General features: G+C 39.3%; 1 protein-coding gene across 1 annotated transcript in view; it reads left to right on the plus strand.

The window, feature by feature from the left end:
• The first annotated feature begins 2,995 nt into the window (after positions 1-2,995).
• Positions 2,996-27,532, plus strand: part of adamts15.S (ADAM metallopeptidase with thrombospondin type 1 motif 15 S homeolog) — a 61,392-nt gene continuing 36,855 nt past the window's right edge. Inside the window, exon 1 of the mRNA XM_018227708.2 lies at positions 2,996-4,458. Within this exon, the coding sequence (XP_018083197.1) occupies positions 3,499-4,458 (960 nt within the window). The 5' untranslated portion in view covers positions 2,996-3,498. The remainder of the gene's footprint in view (positions 4,459-27,532) is intronic.

Here is a 27,532-nt window from a genome sequence, read left to right on the forward strand (position 1 = left end):
TTCGACAATTCCAATGGTGATCTGACCAGAACATCTGGGTTCTAGGCCAGCTTTGCTCAGCATCTGGGCCTTACACTTTGCAACAACTTATAGAGAGATTCTCTATCCCACAACGGAAAATATTCAGTTTACACCAAATATGCCACTTTGTTCAGTCTCAATGGTACACGGTAAATAGTATAGATACAGTACATTTGAAACATTTTTTGAGAGATGGTGCCTCTGCTCCCCTAATCTTCAAAAATCGGTCTGATATTTATATAGTAAGTCTTTTGATCCCCCTTTACCCCAAGAGCTTCCATACATGTTGGCATGGCATAGGACCTAAATAGAGAATTAGATCCCGAGCACTGGGATCAAATTTGGAACAAAGCTTAGAAATCCTCAAATAAGGTTTCCTTGCAGGAAACTAATTATAAAGTCCTCCTTCGATGATACCTGGTCCCAGCTCGCTTGATATCAATAATTTGCTAGCTTGAAGTTGTTCATGGTACAGTGAAAATATGTATACATGTATTTTAACCTATTTACCTGTTTTTTGCATGTGATTCTGCATCTACCTAATACACAGGGGAACAGCCATGAGCAGTTCCCTGCACGTTACCAGGGGCAGCAAAAAGCCGCTTCTGGTAACTTTAAAGGAGAAGGAAAGCTACTGAAGCAGTTTATTGCCAATAGATTAGCCACAATAGTGCAAGCCTAAGAAGACTATATTTATTCTGCAGAATGCTTTACCATACCTGAGTAAACAGCTCTAGAAGCTCTCTCTGTTTGTTTAGGATAGCAGCTGCCATATTACCGTGGTGTGACATCACTTCCTGCCTCAGTCTCTCCCTGCTCACTGATAGCTCTGGGCTCAGATTACAGCAGGGAGAGGAGGAGGGAGGGGGAGGACTCAGAGCAGCATTACTTTGAGGGTTTACTGGTGTATTTATATAGGCCTTTCTGATAAAGCGTACTTAATTTTAGCCTTTCCTTCTCCGTTAAATGCTGAATTAAACAGGAAATTTGGCAATTCTAGTGCATGAGAGAACAATTTTGTGCACTATCTAGTATAGGTCAATCTAAAAACAACTGGACTTGCTGAGTAATCAATGAAGGCGTTTCACTACTCATCCGAGCAGCTTCTTCAGTTCAACTGACTGGTGTGGGAAGTTCACGGCATATAACTTCCCAGTCAGTTGAACTGAAGAAGCTGCTCGGATGAGTAGTGAAACGTCTTCATTGATTACTCAGCAAGTCCAGTTGTTTTTAGATTGACCTATACTAGATATACTATGACCTGGATGAATGAAAATCTTCATAGTCAATTTTGTGCACTAGCAATGCGGCCCCACAGAATCCACCTCAGGTTGGCTTAGGATCCCAAAATCACACCCGCTCCCTCTTCTGCAGCGCCTGAAAAACGTGTGCGTGCATAGAGAAGTTAGTGGCTGGGGGGCCTGGGGTATGGTGTAGGGGACCCCTGAGACTGTAGGCCTGTTAGACCCTGGACCCCCAGTCTGACACTGGTACAGATTAATAGACTCGAATGAGACACAGAATATCTGAGGTACCTATATGTGACTGTAATTTGGTTCTGGCATGGTGAGATATTGATTCGGGTGACTTGAAAATGCCATACATGTGATCTTCTTCAGTGATCAGCTCTGGTATGTTCCAGTAAATTCTCAGCTTCAGTCCAAGCAGCATATTTCTGGATTTATTATATGAACCACAATCAGCTTGTAGCCATCTTCAATGTGTTATCTATTCTCCTGATATACTCGGTTCCTGACTTGTTGTGATTGTGGGGTTGACCACAGTACCCTGCGGAAATCCCACTCAGAAGACATACAATCTCCTTGCAGACAGTGCCCTGGCTAAAATGAAACCCAGGATCCCAGCACCACAAGGCAGCAATGATAACCATTGCACCATAAAATGGCAGATATAGATATGGCCTCAGTCAGATAACTGACATGATTAGAGGACTGACAGATAGCAAGTGATAAGTCCTGTTGTAATATACTCCATTGACAATAGAACTCAATACAATTCACAGGCTAAATTAACAATACTTGCAGATGCAATAATTTTAGATCCACAGAAAAAAATTATATAAATATATAATTGATACTGGTTTAATGGGGTGAAGTGGTAGCCCTATTGCATGTGCTGTCAGTTATTAAATGTGCTCTGTGTAATTGTCAGAGATTAGTAGGGAAAATAGAAGATCTATGTTTAGCATGTAGCAGGCTGCAAATTTAGAAAGTCAACACTTACAGGCATTTCCTTAAACATTTCTTAACAAACAGCAACAGGGGAGCCCGAACACATCATTTTTCAATTTCAACATTATGTTATGTTCTCACATCAGATACCAAAACTGCATTCTGACATGGTTCAGGTTTTGAGATATAAACACTTTGGCTGAAATAGTCAAATGTGATGCAATGCTAAACTGCAGCAAATGGCAGCTATGATCTCAACACAGAGTTTTCTCACATGTAGACTGATAATAAAGACATATTGTAGATGGGGATACTTATTGGAAATGTGCTGGAATCACATATATTTATTCCTGGCACCAATAAAGGGCTATGAAATGATAATTAAAGAAGAATTAAAATTAATTAAATCACTTTAAAGTAATTAAATGCAATTAAAGAAGAATTAAAAAGCACATGTAAATAAACAATCAGCTTAGCACTGCTCCCTATATTCAGTAAATATAGTCATTCCTTCGACACAGCAAAATACAAAAAAAAAAAAAAAAGAGCCCTGGGACTTTGCTAACGTTTCTGTGCAGCACAAGCATATCATTCAGCTAAAAAGAGAAGCCTCTTGGGAAAACAATCATTAATTGTCTCGAAAAATCACATCGTTTGCAAGCATTGTGCAACATGAAAAAAAATTGGCTGAACAACGGAGAAAACAGCTGCTTTTAACAGATGCAAAACTTTGCTTGGCTATAGAAATCTGTTTCTTTAAAGCCTTCCAGGCAATGAGAGAGGGAGGCTGTGAGTGTGTGTGTGTGTGTGTGTGTCTGATAATGAGCTACAAGTGGCAGAGGCAAGACCAATAAGCCTTTCCAGCACCTCCCAGGAAAAAAAAATCTATTTGCACAGGACAGAAACGTATATAAAGCCCTAGAAGAAGCTGATGTTGCCTGTGAATCGACAGGTAGTGAAGCTGCACACAATGCCTCCAGCACTGAGACTCTGAGCACTGCCTGAATGAACATCTGGATTACTGGCTGAAAGACCAGCTTTAGTGTTTTTTTGGAATTTGGGGAAGTGAATATTCAGCTAAACCTTTCCAGTTACCCAGCTCGTTGTTCCTGCATTATTTATATAATTTAAAAAAAATCATGACTTGGAAAAATTTATTATTTTAATTCATATTTTACCAACATTTCCAGTCTTTTTTCCACAAAATCTCCTTTTTTCACTCCATGTCAAGTATATTCTCTGTTTATTTTTGGATGCATTGACTTGTGGCTGAGTCACTTAAACCATGTGCACACATCTGGCTGTCACCTCTCTGCTTGCTTTGGATCTGTTGCTTCTCATCCCTTCTTTGTGTTCCTCCTTACAGGAGATTGTGGTTATCCCCAAAAAGCTGGATCCTGATTTAAATGGAAGATATTATTTAAAAAAAGAAAATGAAAATGCCAAGGATTTAGGGGTCATTTTCCAAATAACAGCTTTTCACGAGGATTTCTACCTCAATTTGATCCCTGATGCACAGTTTATTGCTCCAGCCTTTTCTATGCACTTTCCTGGCTCTGTCCCCAAACCATCACCAGGTTTAAGACATTGTTTCTACTCAGGAGATGTTAATTCGGACCGTGATTCTTTTGCTGCACTGAGCCTCTGTGGAGGACTGAGGGGTGCTTTTGGCTACAAAGGAGAGGAATATATCATCAGCCCTTTAAAAAATTTCACTAGAGACCAATTGCAAAATAGCCACCAGGGGCCGCACCTGCTACAGCGCAGAAAAGGACCTATGAAGCCAGTAGATGCCACTTCCAGGTGTGGAGTTGATTCTGGTCTAAATCAAGGTATTATGGAAGCTCTAAACAAATACAAGGGCTCTCACAATAAAAAGCACTTGAATGGCACCAGGTTAAAAGGCAGTCACCGGTCCCGCCGTTTTGCATCCATAACTAGGTATGTGGAGACATTGATCGTAGCTGATGAGACAATGCTCAAGTTTCATGGTGATGACCTTCAGCACTACCTGCTCACCCTGATGGCTACAGCAGCTCGATTATACAGACACCCCAGTATTCAGAATCCAATCAACATTGTTGTGGTGAAATTTATGGTACTAACTGACGACGGGAAGGGTCCAAAAGTTACAACCAATGCTGCCATGACACTCAGAAGTTTTTGTGGGTGGCAGAAAAAATGGAACAAAGTAAGCGACAAGCACCCGGAGTACTGGGACACGGCGATCCTCTTCACCAAAATGGTAAGCATGCTTAATGTGGGATTATAAAACATTCTAAGCCAAAGAAAATTGATTTAATACTAGAATACTAAAGCAGTTCAAGGAGAACCATTATTAGTTTGCAGCTCAATGTATTTACAAACTATAATATAAACTTTTCGTAGACCACAGAGGTAGAATTCTGTTATGCATGTTTTAAATATTTATTGCAAGACTGTTAGGCCTATCACAACTATTAAACAATTAAAATTACATTAATAGCAAATAATGCACTCATTTTGGGGAAATGTGTTCTAGTGGACAATACCAGTGGAGTTCTGTCTTGTTCATTGATTCATAATATACAAGACATGCCTGTAAATTGCTGCTTATCTACTTGCTTCAAAGGTTCAAAGGCTTTTCAAGTATTCTTATTAGTGGGTCTTGCATAAGCACAGGTTGGACCAGGGTAAAATAACTGAGCCTCTTACTAATCATCAGTGCTCCAGTAAACATATTAAAAAGACATGTAATGTCGATCAGACATTTGAATGGGCATTAAAACCTGTGCAGTTTTTAAATGCCCAGGTTAAAATTATATAATAACAGAAGCTATCACCGTTTGCTTCCTTAATCTAAATAGTGGCAAATGGTTCTACTGTCCTTTGCTTCATTTTGGTATTGATCTCGAATAACTAATTTCTCAGATCAGTATGTTGTACTTGATCAGCCATATCAGACAGAAATGTGCATTTGCAAAGTCACATAAATAAGAGACTGCTGGGTGTTGGTAAGATGCATCTGGAGACAGATCAGAAATCATATATTTCATTAGTCACAATTTGCTCAGGTCTGCCTTTTAAAAGTAAAGTCAGTGAGTGTACATGCAGTGTGTCTGAATTAGCTCAGTAAGAGTTTTACAGGATTCAAATTTCATTTTTAGCAAGCCTCAAAACTGTGCAGTTTTATTTGTTCTCAGGTAAGACTCCTCCAGCTGACGAGTCTGCTTGTTATCCTCCTATAGTATAAAAGTCTCCTTAAAAATCTATTTTATCCCAGGCTTAAAATAACCATATGTTTATTCCAGCCTCTCATTCATTCTGCATATGAACTTTGCAAACTCTGGATGCAAAAAAGAAATGATGTGTGACTGCTAAAGATAACGTTTACAGTAATGGAAGATGATAACTATGGATTTATGCATTTTCCTGGATTTTGACAGTTGCACATACAAATTATAGATAAAGCCCCATATTTTACACATTTAGACTTTGATTTTGTAAAACACAAAATGATGGATTGTAGGCAATTTAAAGGCAAGTGTCCATGACAAGCTAAAGTGGAGTAGAGTTTTATTTCTAGTTGCATTCATTCATATCTTCCTAACAAGCCCTGCATTCAACAGGTGGGAGCAGTGTGGAGAAAACGCTGTGTTAGGTAACTAATGACACATTACTCTATTCTCCCTGACATATCATCTACTGCTGATATGGGTTTAGCAGGTTTACATAAGAAAGGCAGGGTGAAAAAATTTGATTGGTTTTCCCGCCCATGTGACTTCTGAGTTCAGTTCCAGGTCTCATGCATTATCCAGTGTAGAATGATAAGTATGTGAAGACAGGATAAACCAAACAGCAACACTTTTGTTTTCATGATCCTGAAAATTAAATTGTATTCAAACATTGAATATACTGTAGTCATGCTTTCCTTGGCTGCCGTACAATTTATTTTAACATATTGTGATAAGAATAGTCAATGCAATAAAACAATAAGCATGTAATTTCTCTGAAAAGATAGAAACACTAACCAGATACTTTAATCAAATGTCCATAACTAAGCATTTTTACCCAGCAACTCATTTTACATTACAGACTACTAGAACCAGAGGCTATTTTACTATACATTTTTCAGGGAAATTATATATTTTATAAATTATAACCTGAGGCTTTTAATATAGATGACTTTCAGACTCTTACTATAGACTAAAAGATTAACTGTGGACTATTAAAGTTAGAGATTTTCTTTTCAGAAAGTGATCCCCCCCATGAGTTTTATTTATGCAGCTGAAGCAATATGTCTGTCCTCCAATTGGCTTCAGTAGCAGATTACCTGGAGGGTGCTGACAGGACAAACCAAGGACTCTGGTCTGGGGAAAGTGGACTTTCACTGGTATGAACTGGTTTAGCTGGCAATGGATTTTCATTATAATAAATTTTAATTCCCTGGTACAATAAGTAATTCAAATATATGTGTTACATGGTTACCCAAGAATAAAAATGTTCATAGTAACCTTTACAGAGAAACACTTACACCCCCCCCCCCCCAAGGCTTTAAATGGGTACAGATCCCACACAATTTTAATATGACACTTTGAAGAGAAATGTGCTGTAGTGGTGGAGATTTCTCTGCAGATTTACAGGAGAGTAGAGCTCAGTTGTGAATCCACCAGCAGACGTCACTTCTTGTGCACAGAGATGTGAATGCGCTTGAAATGCAGCTAGTAAACTTTACTGAAATGCTGGAAAGGGTGAGATGGAAAATATTCTGCACTGCCTTGTAAGGTGCAGGAGAGGACAAAAGGGGATTCCTTTTTGCACCTAGTTCATTAACATGCATCCATTTTATTAACTGTTTGTTACTGAATGTACCAGCTGTGCCACACTAGTCACCATCTGTGTAGGTGGTACTTTTTTCTGCCATTACTGAACAAACCCGACAGCTAAATTAGCACCTATAAAAAGATCTCATTTTAATGCATAACATGACTCATTGTGAACGTCAATGTTTTACTTTCATTGCTGATTTCATTTCAGTCACATACAATAAAATGGTAATTAAACAAAAAGCCCGCCATGCTTCAAATTGTAATGAGTATAATCATGTGTAAAATAAAGCGGTCTCATTTGAGTGTGTAATCACTGCAGTTTCCTAAACATGGCCAAGATAAACATATGATTTTTTTCCCCAGACCATGGCAAGTCATAAATACAACGTGAAATCATTGCTTTTTTAATTAAATGGTAAATGATGTTGCCTGTAACCTTAAAAAAATAAAAAAAAACAACAACTTTTGTTTCAAAATATTTTTAACTGTCTCAGTCTTGATTTGTGCAGGGAAAAATGCATTGCATAGAATTGCCAGAAAGGGGCATTAGTAAAGCTTGCCATACACGGGCCAGTTTTTCAGCTGCTTCAATTGAAGACAGTGGAGATGGTGTGGTTTGTGAGAGGGGAAGGGCTAAAAGTTAACAACTATTAAAACTAATTTTTAAAGGGGAACTATCCTAAAAATGAAAATGAAACATAAGCCTCATCCTACTGAAATAAGTTTTCTAAATATAATCAATTAAAAATTCTGTACCGTTTCTGAAATAATGAAGGCAGTTATATTATTAGATTTTGTTTGTACTGGAATCAGTTATTTGAGTGAGCTCTAATTCATGTGTTAGGAAAGGAAGCCCCCCCTAGATATATTGGATCTAAAGGTGGCCATACACGGGCCGATAAAAGCTGCAGACAGACCGTGTCGGCAGCTTATTGGCCCGTGTATGGGGCCCCCCGACGGGCTTCACCGATTGAGATTTGGCCGAAATTCGGCCAGATCTCGATCGGTTGGGACAAAAAATCCCGTCGGATCGCGGCCGCATCTATTCGTTGATGCGGTCCCGCGATCCGACCGCCCATTGCTATTCGTCAGGATCCGATCGTTGGGCCCTAGGGCCCACGATCGGATCAGCCCGATATTGCCCACATCAAGGTGGTCATATCTGGGAGAGATCCGCTCGTTTGACGACATCACCAAACGAGCGGATCTCTCAGTGTATGGGCACCTTTACTGTCAATGAATATCTGACACCCAATTGCTGCATGATGACAAATAGAGATGTCGCGAACTGTTCGCCGGCGAACTTGTTCGCGCGAACATCGGGTGTTCGCGCTCGCCGGAAGTTCGCGAACGTCGCGCGACGTTCGCCATTTTGGGTTCGCCATTGTTGGCGCTTTTTTTTGCCCTCTCACCCCAGACCAGCAGGTACATGGCAGCCAATCAGGAAGCTCTCCCCTGGACCACTCCCCTTCCCTATAAAAACCGAAGCCCTGCAGCGTTTTTTCACTCTGCCTGTGTGTGCTGAAGAGATAGTGTAGGGAGAGAGCTGCTGCCTGTTAGTGATTTCAGGGACAGTTGAAAGTTTGCTGGCTAGTAATCGTTTTGATACTGCTCTGTTATTGGAGGGACAGAAGTCTGCAGGGGTTTGAGGGACATTTAAGCTTAGGTAGCTTTGCTGGCTAGTAATCTACCTTCTACTGCAGTGCTCTGTATGTAGCTGCAGTGGGCAGCTGTCCTGCTTCTGATCTCATCTGCTGACTGCTGCAATAACAGTAGTCCTTGTAAGGACTGCTTTTATTTATTTTTTTGTTGTTTTACTACTACTACTACTACTACTACTATAAGAGCCCAGTGCTATTAGTCTAGCAGTGTTGGGGAGTGGGACTGGTGTGCTAATCTGCTGCTCCTAGTAGTTCAGCAGCACCAACTTTAATTTTTTTTTTTAATATTCATTTTTTTTTATTTTACTTTTTTTTATTTTACTACCGCTGTAGTAGTGTATAAGTTGACCTTTTAGGCATTATTTGCCCTGTAGGCATTATTTGCACACTGTTTTCTTCAACCCGCCATCGAGCTGTGTGACCTTGTTCACATTCTGTCTAAATATCCATAATATTACCGTCTCCAGAAAAAACACCGGAGTCACTTTTTTCAAGCAGCCATAATATATTTTACGTAATCCGTATCCACCGCTGTAGTAGTGTATACGTTGGCCTTGTAGGCATTATTTGCACACTGTTTTCTTCAACCCGCCATCGAGCTGTGTGACCTTGTTCCCATTCTGTCTAAATATCCATAATATTACCGTCTCCAGAAAAAACACCGGAGTCACTTTTTTCAAGCAGCATTCATATATTTTACGTAATCCGTATCCACCGCTGTAGTAGTGTATACGTTGGCCTTGTAGGCATTATTTGCACACTGTTTTCTTCAACCCGCCATCGAGCTGTGTGACCTTGTTCCCATTCTGTCTAAATATCCATAATATTACCGTCTCCAGAAAAAACACCGGAGTCACTTTTTTCAAGCAGCATTCATATATTTTACGTAATCCGTATCCACCGCTGTAGTAGTGTATACGTTGGCCTTGTAGGCATTATTTGCACACTGTTTTCTTCAACCCGCCATCGAGCTGTGTGACCTTGTTCCCATTCTGTCTAAATATCCATAATATTACCGTCTCCAGAAAAAACACCGGAGTCACTTTTTTCAAGCAGCATTCATATATTTTACGTAATCCGTATCCACCGCTGTAGTAGTGTATACGTTGGCCTTGTAGGCATTATTTGCACAGTGTTTTCTTCAACCCGCCATCGAGCTGTGTGAGCTTGTTCACATTTTGTCTAAATATTGATAATATTATCGTCTCTAGAAAAACCACTTGAGTTACTTTTTTTCAAGCAGCATTCATATATTTTACGTAATCCGTATCCACCGCTGTAGTAGTGTATACGTTGACCTTGTAGGCATTATTTGCACACTGTTTTCTTCAACCCGCCATCGAGCTGTGTGAGCTTGTTCACATTTTGTCTAAATATTGATAATATTATCGTCTCTAGAAAAACCACTTGAGTTACTTTTTTTCAAGCAGCATTCATATATTTTACGTAATCCGTATCCACCGCTGTAGTAGTGTATACGTTGACCTTGTAGGCATTATTTGCACACTGTTTTCTTCAACCCGCCATCGAGCTGTGTGAGCTTGTTCACATTTTGTCTAAATATTGATAATATTATCGTCTCTAGAAAAACCACTTGAGTTACTTTTTTTCAAGCAGCATTCATATATTTTACGTAATCCGTATCCACCGCTGTAGTAGTGTATACGTTGACCTTGTAGGCATTATTTGCACACTGTTTTCTTCAACCCGCCATCGAGCTGTGTGAGCTTGTTCACATTTTGTCTAAATATTGATAATATTATCGTCTCTAGAAAAACCACTTGAGTTACTTTTTTTCAAGCAGCATTCATATATTTTACGTAATCCGTATCCACCGCTGTAGTAGTGTATACGTTGACCTTGTAGGCATTATTTGCACAGTGTTTTCTTCAACCCGCCATCGAGCTGTGTGAGCTTGTTCACATTTTGTCTAAATATTGATAATATTATCGTCTCTAGAAAAACCACTTGAGTTACTTTTTTTCAAGCAGCATTCATATATTTTACGTAATCCGTATCCACCGCTGTAGTAGTGTATACGTTGACCTTGTAGGCATTATTTACACACTGTTTTCTTCAACCCGCCATCGAGCTGTGTGAGCTTGTTCACATTTTGTCTAAATATTGATAATATTATCGTCTCTAGAAAAACCACTTGAGTTACTTTTTTTCAAGCAGCATTCATATATTTTACGTAATCCGTATCCACCGCTGTAGTAGTGTATACGTTGACCTTGTAGGCATTATTTGCACAGTGTTTTCTTCAACCCGCCATCGAGCTGTGTGAGCTTGTTCACATTTTGTCTAAATATTGATAATATTATCGTCTCTAGAAAAACCACTTGAGTTACTTTTTTTCAAGCAGCATTCATATATTTTACGTAATCCGTATCCACCGCTGTAGTAGTGTATACGTTGACTTTGTAGGCATTATTTGCACAGTGTTTTCTTCAACCCGCCATCTAGCTGTGTGTATTATCGTTTCCAGAAAAACCAACTGAGTTTTTGTTGTTGTTGTTGTTTTTTTTAAAATAATGCCAGGCAAAGGCAGGCCGCCACGCAGAGGCCGTGCTAGGGGCCGTGCTGCTATGCAATCCTGTGGCCCTAGCAAATTTCCCAGTTTTAAAAAGCCAATGACCCTGAACTCCCAAAATGCTGAAGAGGTAGTTGACTGGCTTACACAGCACACCCCATCCTCTACCGTTTCTAACTTTACCACAACATCCTCCTCATCCTCCACTGCTATGGCCACCCCACGTAACACTTCCTCCACCACCGGTGCCCCTTCTTCACTGGGGTCAGAGGAGTTATTTTCCAATGAGTTTCTTGAACTGAGTAATGCGCAACCATTATTGCCAGAAGAAGATGAAGGAGATGAGGACCTTACACCAGATTTAATTCTGGCAGAGAACACGATAGAGATGGACATAATGAGTGATGAGGAGGAGGTCCCCGCTGCTGCTTCCTTCTGTGATGTGTCAGAAGAAATTGATGCATCTGAGGAGAATGATGATGAGGAGATTGATGTTTTGTGGGTGCCTAGTAGAAGAGAGCAAGAGGAGGGTAGTTCAGATGGAGAGACGGAGAGTCAGAGAGGCAGTAGGAGAATAAGACTTAGAAGAAGCAGGGAGGACAGCCCGCAGGGATCAGCATGGCAACAACATGTATCGGCACATGTATCGGCACCTGTGGGATTTTTTTAATGTGTGTGCCTCTGACAAAAGCATTGTAATTTGCAATGAGTGCAGTCAGAAACTGAGCCTTGGTAAGCCCAACAGCCACATAGGTACAACTTCTATGCGAAGGCACATGAGCGGCAAGCACAAAGCACTTTGGGAGCAACACCTCAAAGGCAACAGGCAAACTAAAAGCCACACTCCTTCTGGTCCAGCATCTTACTGCTCTACCTCTGCTCTCCTTGACCCGTCTGAACCACCCTCCACTCCGCCTTCCACCTTGACCACCTGTTCCCATTCCCAGTCATCTGCCACCAGCCAAGTTTCTGTGAAGGCCATGTTTGAGCGTAAGAAGCCAATGTCTGACTGTCACCCCCTTGCCCGGCGTCTGACAGCTGGCTTGTCTGCACTCTTAGCCCGCCAGCTTTTACCATACCAGCTGGTGGACTCTGAGGCCTTCCGCAAATTTGTAGCAATTGGGACACCGCAGTGGAAGGTACCCAGCCGCAATTTTTTTTCTAAAAAGGGAATACCACACCTGTACCAACATGTGCAGAGCCAAGTTACCGCATCTCTGTCACTTAGTGTTGGGCCAAAGGTCCATATGACTACTGACGCATGGTCCTCCAAGCATGGTCAGGGCAGGTATGTCACCTACACTGCCCACTGGGTGAACTTGGTAATGGCTGGGAAGCAGGGAATGGGTAGCTCAACAACAACAGTGGAGTTGGTGTCACCGCCACGGATTGCACGCGGTTCTGCCACCACCTCTACTCCTCCATCGCTCTCTACCTCGTCTTCTTCTTCTTCTTACTCTGCTGCTGGGTCCTCCTTCTCCTCCTCCACACCTGTGCACCCCCAGCTCCCCCTAGGCTATTCGACGTGCCAGGTACGCCGTTGTCACGCTGTCTTGGGGATGACGTGCCTGGAAAGCAAAAACCATACCGGATCTGTACTCCTGTCATCTCTGCAGTCACAGGCCGATCGGTGGCTGACCCCACACCAACTGCAGATCGGAAAAGTGGTGTGTGACAATGGAAGCAATCTGTTGGCAGCGTTGAGACTAGGCAATTTAACACATGTGCCCTGCATGGCACATGTGTTAAATTTAATAGTCCAACGTTTTGTCTCCAAGTACCCAGGATTCCAGGACGTTCTCACCCAGTCCAGAAAGGTGTCGGCCCATTTCAGACGTTCCTACACAGCCATGGCACGCCTTGCTGACATTCAGCAGCGCTACAACATGCCAGTCAGGCGTTTGATTTCTGACAGCCAGACTCGCTGGAATTCAACGCTCCTTATGTTGGAACGTCTGCTGCAACAACAAAGGGCCGTCAACGAGTACCTTTTTGAACTGGGTGGTAGGACTGGATCTGCACAGCTGGGGATTTTTTTCCCCCGTTACTGGGTGCTTATGCGCGATGCCTGCAGGCTCATGCGACCTTTTGAAGAGGTGACAAATATGGTCAGTCGCACCGAAGGCACCATCAGCGACCTAATACCCTTCGCTTTCTTCCTGGAGCGTGCCGTGCGACGAGTGACAGATGAGGCTGTAGACCAGCGTGACGAGGAGCTGGAAGCGCACGATTTCTGGTCGGAATCACCAGAACGAACCCAGGCACCTGCTGCAACGCAGGGAGAGGTGCCAGAAGTGGAGTCAGAGGAGGAAGGTGGCTTTGTGGAGGAGGAGGAGGAGGACCAACAGGAGCAGGCTTCCCAGGGGGCTAGTGGTGACCTTTTGGGGACCCCTGGTCTTGTACGTGGCTGGGGGGAGGAGACCGTGGATGATGCAGTCCTTGATAATGAGGAAGCGGAGATGGATAGCTCTGCATCCAACCTTGTGAGAATGGGGTCTTTCATGCTGTCATGCCTGTTGAAGGACCCCCGTATCAAGAGGCTTAAGGAGAAGGACCTGTACTGGGTCGCAACGCTACTAGACCCTCGGTACAAGCATAAAGTGTCAGAAATGTTACCAACATACCACAAGTCCGAAAAGATGCGGCATTTACAAACCAGCCTGCAAAACATGTTGTACAATGCTTTTAAGGGTGATGTCACTTCAGGAACTCATCAACATTCCAGGGGCAGAGGTGCCAGTAATCCTGCCACGAGCACACCTGCAAGGACAAAGCCCTTTGGCCAGTCTGTAACGTCAGACATGCAAATGTTTTTCTGTCCAAGGCAGCGCCACAACCCTTCTGGATCCACCCTCAAAGAACGCCTCGACCGGCAGGTAGCGGACTACCTGGCATTAACTGCAGATATCGACACTCTGAGGAGCGATGAACCCCTGGACTACTGGGTGCGCAGGCTTGATCTGTGGCCAGAGCTGTCACAATTTGCCATGAACCTCTTGTCTTGCCCAGCCTCAAGTGTGCTCTCAGAAAGGACCTTCAGTGCAGCAGGAGGGATTGTAACTGAGAAGAGAACTCGCCTAGGTCACAAAAGTGTCGATTACCTGACCTTTATTAAAATGAATGAGGGGTGGATCTCGGAGGGTTACTGCACGCCGGAAGACTTGTTCTGACTTCTATGCAGCTGTCCTTCTCTTCAAGCCTCATGACTCCACACACAGCTGTCCTTTAGCGTCCTCCTCCTCCCTCCGCCACCGTTACAAACTAGGGTGCAAACCCTACTGGTTTAATTTTTTCTGGCCTCTGTGCTTCAGTGGCTGCAACCAAAAAAACTGGGCAAACAATGTCTACAAGGTCAACGTATGGCAAAAATGACTATTTTCAGCATTTATATGGCATATTTTTTCTGGCAACTGTGCTTCAGTGGCTGCGTCCAAAAAAATGCATATTTTCTGCATTTATATGGCATAATTTTTCTGGCAACTGTGCTTCAGTGGCTGCGACCAAAAAAATGCATATTTTCTGCATTTATATGGCATAATTTTTCTGGCCTCTGTGCTTCAGTGGCTGCAACCAAAAAAATTTATATTTTCAGCATTTATATGGCATAATTTTTCTGGCCTCTGTGCTTCAGTGGCTGCAACCAAAAAAATTTATATTTTCAGCATTTATATGGCATAATTTTTCTGGCAACTGTGCTTCAGTGGCTGCGACCAAAAAAATTACTATTTTCAGCATTTATATGGCATATTTTTTCTGGCCTCTGTGCTTCAGTGGCTGCGGCCAAAAAAACTGGGCAAACAATGCCTACAAGGTCAACGACGTTGACCTTGTAGGCATTGTTTGCCCAGTTTTTTTGGCCGCAGCCACTGAAGCACAGAGGCCAGAAAAAATATGCCATATAAATGCTGAAAATAGTAATTTTTTGCCATACGTTGACTCAACGTATATGGCAAAAAATGACTATTTTCAGCATTTATATGGCATATTTTTTCTGGCAACTGTGCTTCAGTGGCTGCGACCAAAAAAATGCATATTTTCTGCATTTATATGGCATAATTTTTCTGGCCTCTGTGCTTCAGTGGCTGCAACCAAAAAAATTTATATTTTCAGCATTTATATGGCATAATTTTCTGGCAACTGTGCTTCAGTGGCTGCGTCCAAAAAAACTGGGCAAACAATGTCTACAAGGTCAACGTATGGCGAAAAATTACTATTTTCAGCATTTATATGGCATATTTTTTCTGGCAACTGTGCTTCAGTGGCTGCGTCCAAAAAAACTGGGCAAACAATGCCTACAAGGTCAACGTATGGCAGTTGTTTAAAGAGAACAGTAGATTACTAGCCAGCAAAGCTACCTAAGCTAAAATGTCCCTCAAATCCCTGCAGACTTCTGTCCCTCCAATACAGAGCAGTATCAAGCAGATTACTAGCCAGCAAGCTTACTATCATCTGTCCCTGAAATCACTAACAGCTCTCCCCCTACACTATCTCTTCCAAGCACACACAGGCAGATTTTTCAGATACATTTTTGCCCTTGATCCCCCTCTGGCATGCCACTGTCCAGGTCGTTGCACCCTTTAAACAACTTTAAAATCATTTTTCTGGCCAGAAATGTCTTTTCTAGATGTTAAAGTTCGCCTTCCCATTGAAGTCTATGGGGTTCGCGAACCGTTCGCGAACCGCTCGCATTTTTGCGCAAGTTCGCGAATATGTTCGCGAACTTTTTTTCCGACGTTCGCTACATCCCTAATGACAAAATGAAGAGAAACAGGGGGATAGCGAAGATAAACTTGATTATTTCACTTGATTTTGCAGAATATTTAATTTATTGTATTTAGAAAGTTTCTTATTTCAGTATGAGGAAGCTTATATTACATTTTACGACAGTTCCCCTTTAATTATATATATTACATGCTTGACATGCCTTGCAGCAGTGGTATACTGAGTTCAGTTATGGTCTGGGCACAGTGTACTTCCAGTGTCTGACTGGTTTTGTCTGTGTATTCCAGTTTCCCTCTAGTATATGATTAGCTGAGAGTACTTTCAGGTTAATTTATTCTGGTAAATTGACTTCTGATTAAATTATAATGTGAGTTGTGTAAAGGAACAAGGCAACTTTTCTATAATATTAACTTTTTTAGATTTGGACAAACCCCTGGATCCTTTGCAAAATCCGATTGAATGAATCAAATCCGAACCCTAATTTGCATATGCAAATTAGGGGTGGGAAGGGGAAAACATTTTTACTTCCTTGTTTTGTGACAAAAAGTCAAGTGATTTCCCACCCTGCTCCTAATTTACATATGCAAATTAGGATTCGGTTCGGCCAGGCAGAAGGATTCAGCCGAATCCGAATCCTGTTGAAAAAGGCCGAATCCCGAACCGAATCCTGTATTCGGTGCATTCCTAATATTAACTTACAAATTAATTTGACATTTGAGAATGAAAGCACTTGAATATTGGTGTCATGCCCCATTGGTGTCCATAGTAATCAGGATTATATTGATTCTTGCCTGAATGTGCTATTATTTTCTTGTTAATCCTGTGTAGAAACCATATAGGCAGTAAACTCAAATGTGAAGATAAGATACAGCACAGTGTTAGAAATTTGACAGGAAACGTATCTGTAAGAGGGCTGACAAAAGCCATACATAAACAAAAAAACAAGAAAAAAATGTTCCCATTATTTCAGAATAGTGGAGTAAACAATCGGTTTTTTGGAACAGCAAAAGAACAGAAGATATTATTTTGTGATTTTCTTTTTTGAATGTATCTTGATGCCTGCCTCAGTTAATATTTAGCTAAAGTTTTGTGTGAGAGTACAGTTATTGGAGTAATAAAAGTGTGTGATATAGCAGGAAGGTATTATTCTTCGATAATTTTAGTTTTTTCCTGTTTAAAGTAGGGTAAATGTCATGTGGGATATTGTAGAGAATACATTTATCGACTGTGCTTTTCATACCCTAGATAAACATAAAGAATATTTTGTAATCAACAGTATAAGACTTCAGTTTGAGATTATTATGAAAAACAGGCAACAACCTCAGACAACAACTTTGTTTATATTGCTAAAAGGCCACAGTAATCCAAATATTTGAATATTTATAAGATAATAATTACAAGCCTGGAGTGAGTGAGGAAACATACGTTTGTATGAGCAGCAAGGCTCAGTCTTAAGGAAGACATTATATCTAATTTAGAGCTTAGTGACTTAGCAATAAGTTTGGAAGGATGTAAGCTGCAGGACACTGGGGTCATTTACTTCATGTATAGCAGGGTACAGAGTGCAAAAAAACAGATGCAATCTGTCACAATTTTTTGCACATAGACTGATATTGAACAGGTCATATACAAGGATTAGCCAAAAAGTAAACAACATTGGCAAAAGCATGGTAAGTAATAGTTATCATTAATAAATAGTCATTATAAAACTAATTATTGATTATTTTGGCTCACAGGCTGGGATGGTTAGTGTTAAAATCTCAGAACATCAAAACATTTTTTTTGATTATTATACGTCTTTAGAGAAAAACTGCTAAATGGCTGAAAACGAAAGATGAAAATGAAAGATGATGTAAGATTCATCTTAGACTGAGCAAACATTCCAGGCAGTACAATAATAAAGCAAACACTGCCTGCCTGATCACAAAGGATGTAAAAGGTCAAGAATTTTTAGGATGTGACAACAGAAATAATAGTGGCATGCATATCATTTGATAGCATTTGAAAACTGTAAATGAAAAATTGAAACTCATTAACAAAAGGCAGGCAGCTGACAGCAAATTGAACAAAACAAAGGGAAATGTTAGATTGATCTTCCAAGTATTCAATCATTTCCAGGGTATAGTATTGAACAGGGGAGAACAATTTCAAGCCTTGAGGGCCATTGAAGCAAGAATGTAGAGCTGCTGCCTGTGTACAGGTGTGCCAATTAGTGCTTCAGTCATTTTGATGGACTCAACTGTATTTAAAGGAAAAACAGAACCCCGAAAAATATAGGTCTCTATAAACATACATTGCATAAAACAGCTCATATGTAAAACCCTGGTTCATGTAAATAAATAATTTTCAAAAAAAAATGTTTTAGTAGTATATGCCATTGGGTAATCTTGAATAGAAAATTGCAATTTTAAGTACTAAGGGTTGCCCCCTGGCATAATACAATTCACAGTACACACAAACATGTTAGGTGACATGAGCCAATTAATGGAAAGAGATCAGTTTTTTACTTGCACACTTCTTCCTGTTACATTTAGAGCTGCAATATTTCTGGTCAGGTGATCTCTGAGGCAGCACAGAGACCATAACAAAATGGGGACTCAAGGGAAAAGATGTAAATAGATAATATTTACGAAGACATATATTCCAGTTATTCCATATTTTCCAGTTCTTATTTAATAGGCCACTGAATATGATCTAAACTACCTGTTCGTTAAGTTTCCATTCTGGGGGTATAGTTTTCCTTTAGCTGAAAATGTAATATTTGGTTTGTTAGTGACCCTGAGGCTTAGGAGCATATTTACTAAAGGGTAAAAGTGAAAATTTGGAGTAGTTTCACCAAGAAAATAGATTCCACTCAACATTTCTTCTACAAGTGAAATTTTTCCAGTGAAAATTTGGCAATTTACTAAAAATCTCTCCAGGTTTATGCTGGTGAACTACAATTATAAAGATAGAGCAGAAACTTTTAAATCTCATTATCTACATCTTCTTTCCTTTCTTCATGGTAAAAAGTTTCTCCACTACAATTTTGTGTGTATTTCTCTTTGACACGGTTATTGCATAGCTAGTTCTATGGCTAATGTATAGTGATGAGCGAAAATATTTGGTGAAAATGACAGCCATAGAAGCCAATGGGTGAAAAGAAAATGGTGGCATGAATTTGTCGCCCATAGACTTTCAATGCATTTCTGCAAATTTTTAGCAAGGTGAAACTGGTCAGATTAGCAGATCACTACTGAAGTATATACTGTTACTGCACAGGGAAACCCAATCAAGGATCAGGTGATATAGGAACTATAGATATTTAGGACTAGGCTCTGTGGTAGGAGCCCCTACTAAAGAAGAAAAGGTAGTTGCCAACTTGCCATAAAGGAAGATGAGTAGGCAAGGTGAGAGCAAGGATAGCCTTATCTTATGGAGTACAGGGAAGTGATTCCAGGTAATGAATCGATACTGAAGATTGTAGGTATTTAGTATTCTCTATTGGCTTCCAGGCATGTGGAATGTGGAATGACCTAAGTTTCCCTTATATACTGGTAAGTCTCTGCATGCTGAAAATTCCCTTTAGCCTTCAGGGAATCTTCAGCACACAGAGGTTTACAGAACCTTTGTTATGCTCACTTTATTCCAGCAACTTTTAAAAATGAGTTGTGTGAAGAATAACAACTGAACTTTAAGGATTGCATTCAATCGGTGGGGACTGTTTATTGTATTTAATCAAGACCACGTACAATGTGGTACCCAAACAAATTTGGATAAACACTTTATTTTTGCACATTTGTGATATATGATGAGTCCCCTGTACAAAGTGAAATGAGCTCCCATATATCACTTTCTCGTAATGCCCCATTGCTAATGTGGTAAATTTCTTATTGCTACATAGACTTTCAGCCAATTTTATTTTTTTCTATTTGACACTGGTTGGAAACAAGTTGAGATTACAAAGGAATTTGAAGGATGGACTAAACCCAGGGTGAATATTTTGAACTTCTTAAAATAGCGAACCTTCAAAAGTAATACTGTTTACTTTCCTTATGGGAGAGCATAATTTAAATATAATGAACTCTTTTAGCCAGATTTGTGCAGACTTAGAACATTATACATCCTTTACTTATTGGTTTTAGACTGCCAAACTATTTATAATTAGATTTTACAAAGGAAATTGAATGTATCATCTGCAAAAATCTGTATCTCGTATCTTGACAAGTAACGGATCAAAAACACCTATCATATTAGTACACAACAATAACCTGCAGTAATTGTTAAATGGATAATCTTCAAGAAACAGAAATATGTAAAACCTTGGATTCATACAATATTTTAAAAAGACATTTTAGACTACATAAAGCTGATGTAGTTTTAGAGGGTTTCATAAATTTAAACAGCCCAGTAACGTATGCATCATAAATAACAGAACCATGCAACGTCTTAAAAATAGACAATTTTATTATTCCAGCTGACTATAAATGGCACGTAGTTGTCACCATTAGATGAGTAATTATTTGCAAATATGCCCTGTAAATTTCTTCATTTATTTATTTTCTGTAAACTACACTGTCACGCACCCTAACTACACGGTCGGCACCCAAATCCAGAACTGATGCTGCCAGGTCTTAATAAGAGAGGTACCAAGTGAAGGGTTCTGAACAGGCAAAGGGGCACGACTGTAAAGCAAAGTCTTTTGGGCAGAAGGTCGAAGTACAAGGCGTTTGGCAACAGAGTAGTCAGATCAGGCCGAGTCGAGGCAGGCAGAGTATAAACGTAGTCAGGCAGGCAAGGGTCAAAACCAGGAGATCAATCAGAGGGATTAAGCAGAAGTGGAGTCGAGTATTAGGCAAGGGTCACAATACAGGAGTTCAGAATCGTCAGAAAGCCAGGCAGGAGTCAAAACAGGAATCAAGGTCAGAATACAGATTTAGCTCAAAAGCACCAGGAATAAACCTATAACGGGAAAGGACCTGAAGCCAAAATGAGCCTTTGATAGTATTTGATTTTCACGCCATTGCGCGTCGGCGTCATCATGCCAGCGCGTCCGCGTCAATAATTGAAACAAGACGCACGCGTGCCCTAAGGAACCGGCGTGGAGGCAGAAGAGGAGCGGCGTGGCGGGCATCCCCTCCGCACCACTAGACCACCAGGGTGAGTACGATTTGTTACATACACATTTTGATGAGTTTAACTAGAGCATGCATTCAATATGTACCTTGTAATCTACCACTTTTATTAATATTATTAGACTGGGCTCAAAAGATAATACATCAGGTTACCATTGGCAGCTATACTTGAGAAATAATTAAGAAATTATTTTTAGTTTATGCATTACTTTAGGAATCTAGAAGTTCCTGACAATGAATTGTCATTACTACAGTGGATTCCATTACTACCAATTAATCAGAAAATTAAGGGACAGCATAACTTTCAAATGTAGGTTTTGTCAGGGTGTGTACTCAGGAATGGGATGCAGACAAGGCTAAAAGAGACCATGGTCAACAAGTAGGACATTTGAAAAATGGGGGAAAGCAGTGATGAAGCCAGAATGCATTGTGGTCAAACAATACAGTTATGGGATCTGTTATCTGGAAACCTGTTATCCAGAAAGTCATGTTGCATAAACTCGATTTTAATCAAATATGTTTTAATTTTTTCTATTTTGAAAATGACCATTTTCTCTGAAATAAAACAGTACCTTGTACTTGATCCCAACTATACTAAGATATAATTAATACTTATTGTTGGCAATCCTATTGGTTTATTTAATGTTTAAATAATTTTTAGTACACTTAAGTACTGGAGATCCAAATTAATGGGATGCCAGGGGCCAGCCAGAAAACCTTAGACTGTGGGCCCACTTTCAAAACTATTATTACTCCTCTCCTCACTCATACTCTTTATTCTCCTAGCCTTTTATATCTACTTACTATATTCTTCCATTATTGAGCACTTTCCCCCATAAAGAAATAAGGAATGACCATGAAATCAGTTAAATATTTAGAAGCAAGAGGGCCCACTGACACCTGATCCAACCGGGAGTGTTACTGGTATCCTGGTTGGCCAGCCCAACACTGTACTGAAAGATCTCTTTTCCAGAAAACCCCAGGTCCAGAGCATTCTGGATAACATGTCCCAAATCTGTAGTAGACATAGACGATTAAAGGCAATTTACTTTCACCCATCATCTTTTAATTTAAAAAAAACATTTTGAATTAACAATTAATTCCTGAACCAGCAAGTGTATTATACCTGGTCATGTGCTTTCAGAAAGAGCCAGCGCTTTAGGATGGAACTGCTTTCTGGCAGGCTGCTGTTTCTCCTACTCAATGTAACTAAATGTGTTCCAGTGGGACCTGGATTTTATTATTGAGTGTTGTTCTTAGATCTACCAGGCAGCTGTTATCCTGTGTTAGAGAGCTGTTATCTGGTTACCTTCCTATTGTTCTGCTGATGGGCTGCTGGGGCGGGAAGGGAGGGGGTGATATCCCTCCAACTCGCAGAACAGCAGTACAGAGTGACTGAAGTTTATTAGAGAACACGTCACATGACTGAGGGCAGCTGGGAAACTGACAATATGTCTAGCTCCAAGTCAGATTTCAAAATTAAATATAAAAAAATCTTTTGAAAAATGGATTTCAGTGCAGAATTCTGCTGGAGCAGCACTATTGACTTTCGCGTTTTGGAAAAAAAAAATCTCATGACAGTATTCCTTTAACTTTTGTCATTCAGCATACGTTTGGTTCAAAGTCAAACATAAGGTTCCTTGCAGTTGCACGCTATGGCCCTCAAAATTAGGATTCCAGTGAATCATATACATTATACACATTTCTAGAAAGAGACAATAGCTCTTACCAAGTACACAAGACCTTTTCTAATATAATCAGATTTATTTTAAATAATTTTTCTCTGCATGCAGTCTTTTTCAGTGTATCTCCTATCATCACTCTGGGCATTTAACCCAGGGGGCGAAAGTGCACTTGAGATACACAAACTTTTATCAGAGACAAAACATGCTTTGTATTACTGTAGTTCCAGCTTAAATTATGTGAAACCCCCCAAAAATGGGTCAGGGGTTTTAGGATCTTCATTTGACAAGTATCGATTGTTTAGCTTAGCACTGCATTGTTCTTTATAGCTTCTCTGTCACTTACTGAAATTACATTTAGCATTACAGTAAATAGTATTGTTTGTGAATATTTGTTTTTATTATTATAACATAGCATGCACATCAGATTAGCAATTTGCAAAATATGATTTACTGAAGTAGTAATGAAACAATATTATTGTAGCATTCTATGCACGCTAAAACTGACTTCTAATTCAAAGCTCTTCTTGCTATGTATTGATTATAAGGATGGTGTCAGAGTTCTGGGAACTTAGAAGGATGATAATAGATGAGCTTGTTCTCCAAATAGCTGCAGGCAGCAAATGCACAGGGAAGCAAGAATTCCAGGAATTCCCTGAAGAAAAATAGATAGATGCTATGTTCTGACAGAGAGGTGCCATTTTCATTGAAGTTCCCATTTGCTATAAGAAGGTATATGTAAATTCAATATCTGGAGTACTTTTTCAAATTTAAAATAAGCTCTGTGGTTTAGTATAAAGGCTGTGCTTATGAATATGATGTCTATAATATTTTCTTGTAGTGCTCCTATAGCTTTTTATATTTTTGCCCTGCCTTTTACTTTAGAGTAAATATGGTTTTAATAAGCCAAGAACTAAATAAGCTTGAACTCTGACCAGTGTAATGTGGCTGAAAAGAAATGTGTTACCAGCTATGTAGGTCATTGTAACATGTGTGTGAAACTCAGTGTACTGTATTTACCGTACACTTGAAAGAGTTGTAAACTATGTTGTACTGCCAGTAACTCTTTTAAGACATATGGAGACTCTTTTGGGGGAATGTAATAAAAATCGCAAAGAGCAAAACAATTTGCACAAATAAGAATAAAAATGTGCATTTTGCAATGTAATATTCTTCCTTAAACTGTTGTTGCACTGCGAATTTTTATTGTGCATTGCCCACTTTTAAGAAGTGATTAAAGGTGTCGTAATCCTTTGGAGCAAACATTACGTTTTATTACATTCACTGCACACTGGAGCAAACTATAAAATTTGCAAACCTTCCTTCACTATCGGAATTGGTCGCTAAACAGTTTCCGGGTTTGCAAAAGCTATATTAAATTTGTGCAAAGCAAAATTTGTTCGCACAGAGGCATAACTTTTTGCACTGCGAATATTTTTTCCGCTACCGACTTTTATTACATTACCTCATATAAGTTCTATGGACAACTGTTTCGTAATCATTTTTAAATCTGCAAAACAGTATGTTATTTAACAATGAAAGACAACCCTTATATTGCAAGTAGTACACCATATAATGCAAACAGAAGTGCACTTCTGGATAATTTTAACAAAATTAACCAAAGCTAAAATTACATAAATAAAGAGTACAAAAGTATAATTATGATGCTGAATTTCTACAGTGTTGCTATATTAGTCCCAAAGTCATCAAAGCATATAACTGCCGAATATAAAAAATGAGAAAACTACATTTGTTATAACCAGAAATTTAACATATTTGTACTCACTGCCTTCCACAGGGCACATTTTAAAAAAAGCTTAGATCAGTCTATTTGAGATTAAATTATGGATTGGAAAATGTGCCTAGTGTAAGTAATTGACCCCACTATTTGACTGATAGCTTTTTAACTAGGTTAAAACAAAATTGCAGGACTCCATTTTAATGTCCATTTCTAGTTTATATTTGTACATCTTATACCATTCGCAACATTTTCTCAACAATGGGTATTTTAGCGGTTTTAGAGCTGTTTGAAATCACGACTAAAGTCACAAACTCAAAACCACCATTGTCATTGAATTTCTGAAAAAATCCAAGTATAAAAGTATGAACGAAAAAAGAGCAAAAAAATACGGTAAAAAATATGAAAACCCCTAAATTTTTCACACAATTTCTTGCAAAGAAAAAAAATTGAAAACCCTTTAAAAGTCCAAATTGATTTAAAGCGGGCCCTCAGCACAGCTCTCATTCTAAAGGACCTTGACAACTTTTACTTGGAGAAGTTGTTTTCCAAAGCTTTTTTAGAAACATAGGAAAACCACTATTTTTTTGAGATTCGTGAGAAAAAACAAAATTTGATTGTTAGTAAATGGGCCCCTTAGCATTAATCACTGTTGTAATGTGACATCTCTTGCTGTTGGGTTAGCCTAAAGGATTTAAAGTGCATCAGCTTCTGTTTATGATGTAAGACTTCTGTTTTTCTGTTTAATTTAGTTTGTCAAATGTCTTCATTTTCTAATTTAGGTTCCTGGAATTAATGTTTTTTTTATCTTATTGACTACCATCCTGCTTCAAAACTTTCCAAGAGGAAAACCAAAAGGTTCATATTTAGTAGAGGTTAGTGATATATATTTTGTTAACTGTGGAGTCATAACCACAGAATGCTAGCGAACAGCTTTTCACTATACCTGTATGTGTTACTAAGAACACAAACAGACCTGTCCCTAGGTTATGTAGAGGATTGGTGTTCCAGTTAGAATGTCATATGTCACAGATCATGCTTCCTACTGTCCTCTTAATGGTTTCTCATGAGGTTATTTTCACACACCACAGTTTCTGAAGTGTATCATAGTTTTTTACTGTGCTATGATACACGTACAAGCTCAACAAACTATTTTGTGTTAAGGTAGGGTTTCTGTTGTGATTGATGGTAAATTTGACATCATCTTCTGAGAATATCTAAGATAAGATATTGGTCTATAACTAGGGGTCCCACTTGTTTTTCAGCACAAGCAATCGTGTGAGTAATAATGCAGGTTTTTTTGCTGAAAAAACTTGGCAATCTTTGTAAGTTTGCCTGAACAGGTTTTTAACAAAGAAATCTTCAAAACCTAAAAACTTAAAAATGTTTTCCATTTATGCTGCCACTGTTCTCAATATTAATAATACTGGATACTAGTAATAAACTTCCAGAGATGAAAGGCTGTTATCTATTATGCAATAGAACATGAGTTTTTATAGCCATAAAGATGTTTCAAATTAAAATAATGAGGATAGGAAAAACATTTCTTTTGTCAGAAAGAGCATTTTTCATATCAGTTTATTAGACCTCTGTTAAGGTCATATGTTTTTAATCAGATTTATTTATGCAAGTCTAACCTTGAAAACATATTGGGGCACATTTACAAAGCTCGAGTGAAGGATTCGAATAAAAAAAACTTCGAATTTCGAAGTGTTTTTTTGGCTACTTCGACCATCGAATGGGCTAGTTCGACCTTCGACTACGACTTTGACTACGAATCAAACGATTCGAACTAAAAATCGTTCGACTATTCGATCGTTCGATAATCGAAGTACTGTCTCTTTAAGAAAGGATATTCTTTGATCGAAGGATATTCGTTCGATCGTTGTATTAAAATCCTTCGAATCGTTCGATTCGAAGAATTTAATCGTTCGATCGAACGAATAATCCTTTGATCGTTCGATCTAAGTATTAGCGCTAAATTGTTCGACTTCGATATTCGAAGTCGAACGATTTTACTTCAATGGTCGAATATCGAGGGTTAATTAACCCTCGATATTCGACCCTTAGTAAATGTGCCCCATTGTGTTTGACTTTATAACTGCCAAAAAATGCTTTTCATTGTTTAAAATCTGCATGTTTCAAAAGGTCAAAGATATATAGAAATCTTACAGTGGAAAGTGTTTCATTGAAGCATCTCTAAGCTTATATGGCAGCTATCTTAATTAACCTATTTTAACAGGCAAAAATTAAAAAAAGCATAACTGATTACTTTGTACACATCACTACATTTTATTATCTAAAGTAGGACCACCACACACCCCTAGCATTTTCCTCTATCTCAGTGTATATCTGTTATTAACAAACTTCTGCTATATATCATATTTCTCAAGAACACTTACTCCACTTTCCCATGCCTCATCTAGTTATGTAAGTGTCATGGCTTTCCAAGGTGTCACATCTTTTGCATTTGCCTGTAGCCAGCAAACTATTTAGCAAGAGACCATGATATTTCCCTTTCTGAACTCCAGTTCTATCACAAATTCATACACATTTATTCCCAACAATCAGAAACTTGACTTGAATTGATCATAAAAACGTACAATATTTAATAATTATGTTTAGTAATACTCAATAATACATCAGTGAGATACTGGTAACTCTTATATGTCTTTGACAGCAAAAGATATTTCCTTTCAACCAATGGCATTCCATTGCCCTCCTCACTATATACACTACTGCTCGTACCCCTGCAGTACACCACCTTTTCAATTCATCTCTATTTTCTGACACATTCCCTGCCATCTTCTAATTTTCTATCAGGATACATGGGACCCTACTACTGCCCTGGTTTTGATACACACATGCACTCACACTGAAGTTGAAGATTAATTCCCCCCCCCCATTGCAAATAGCTAAACCATGGTGTTTATCAGTACTAGTGATGAGCGAAGCACGAAGCGTCTTAAAGTCAATGGCCATCAAAATAATTCTGATGCACGACAATTTTGACGGGAAAGACCATTTTTATACGCACGACTCTTTTGTCCAAATGCATTAA

This window comes from Xenopus laevis, chromosome 7S (assembly GCF_017654675.1).
Source record: "Xenopus laevis strain J_2021 chromosome 7S, Xenopus_laevis_v10.1, whole genome shotgun sequence".
Taxonomy (NCBI): domain Eukaryota; kingdom Metazoa; phylum Chordata; class Amphibia; order Anura; family Pipidae; genus Xenopus; species Xenopus laevis.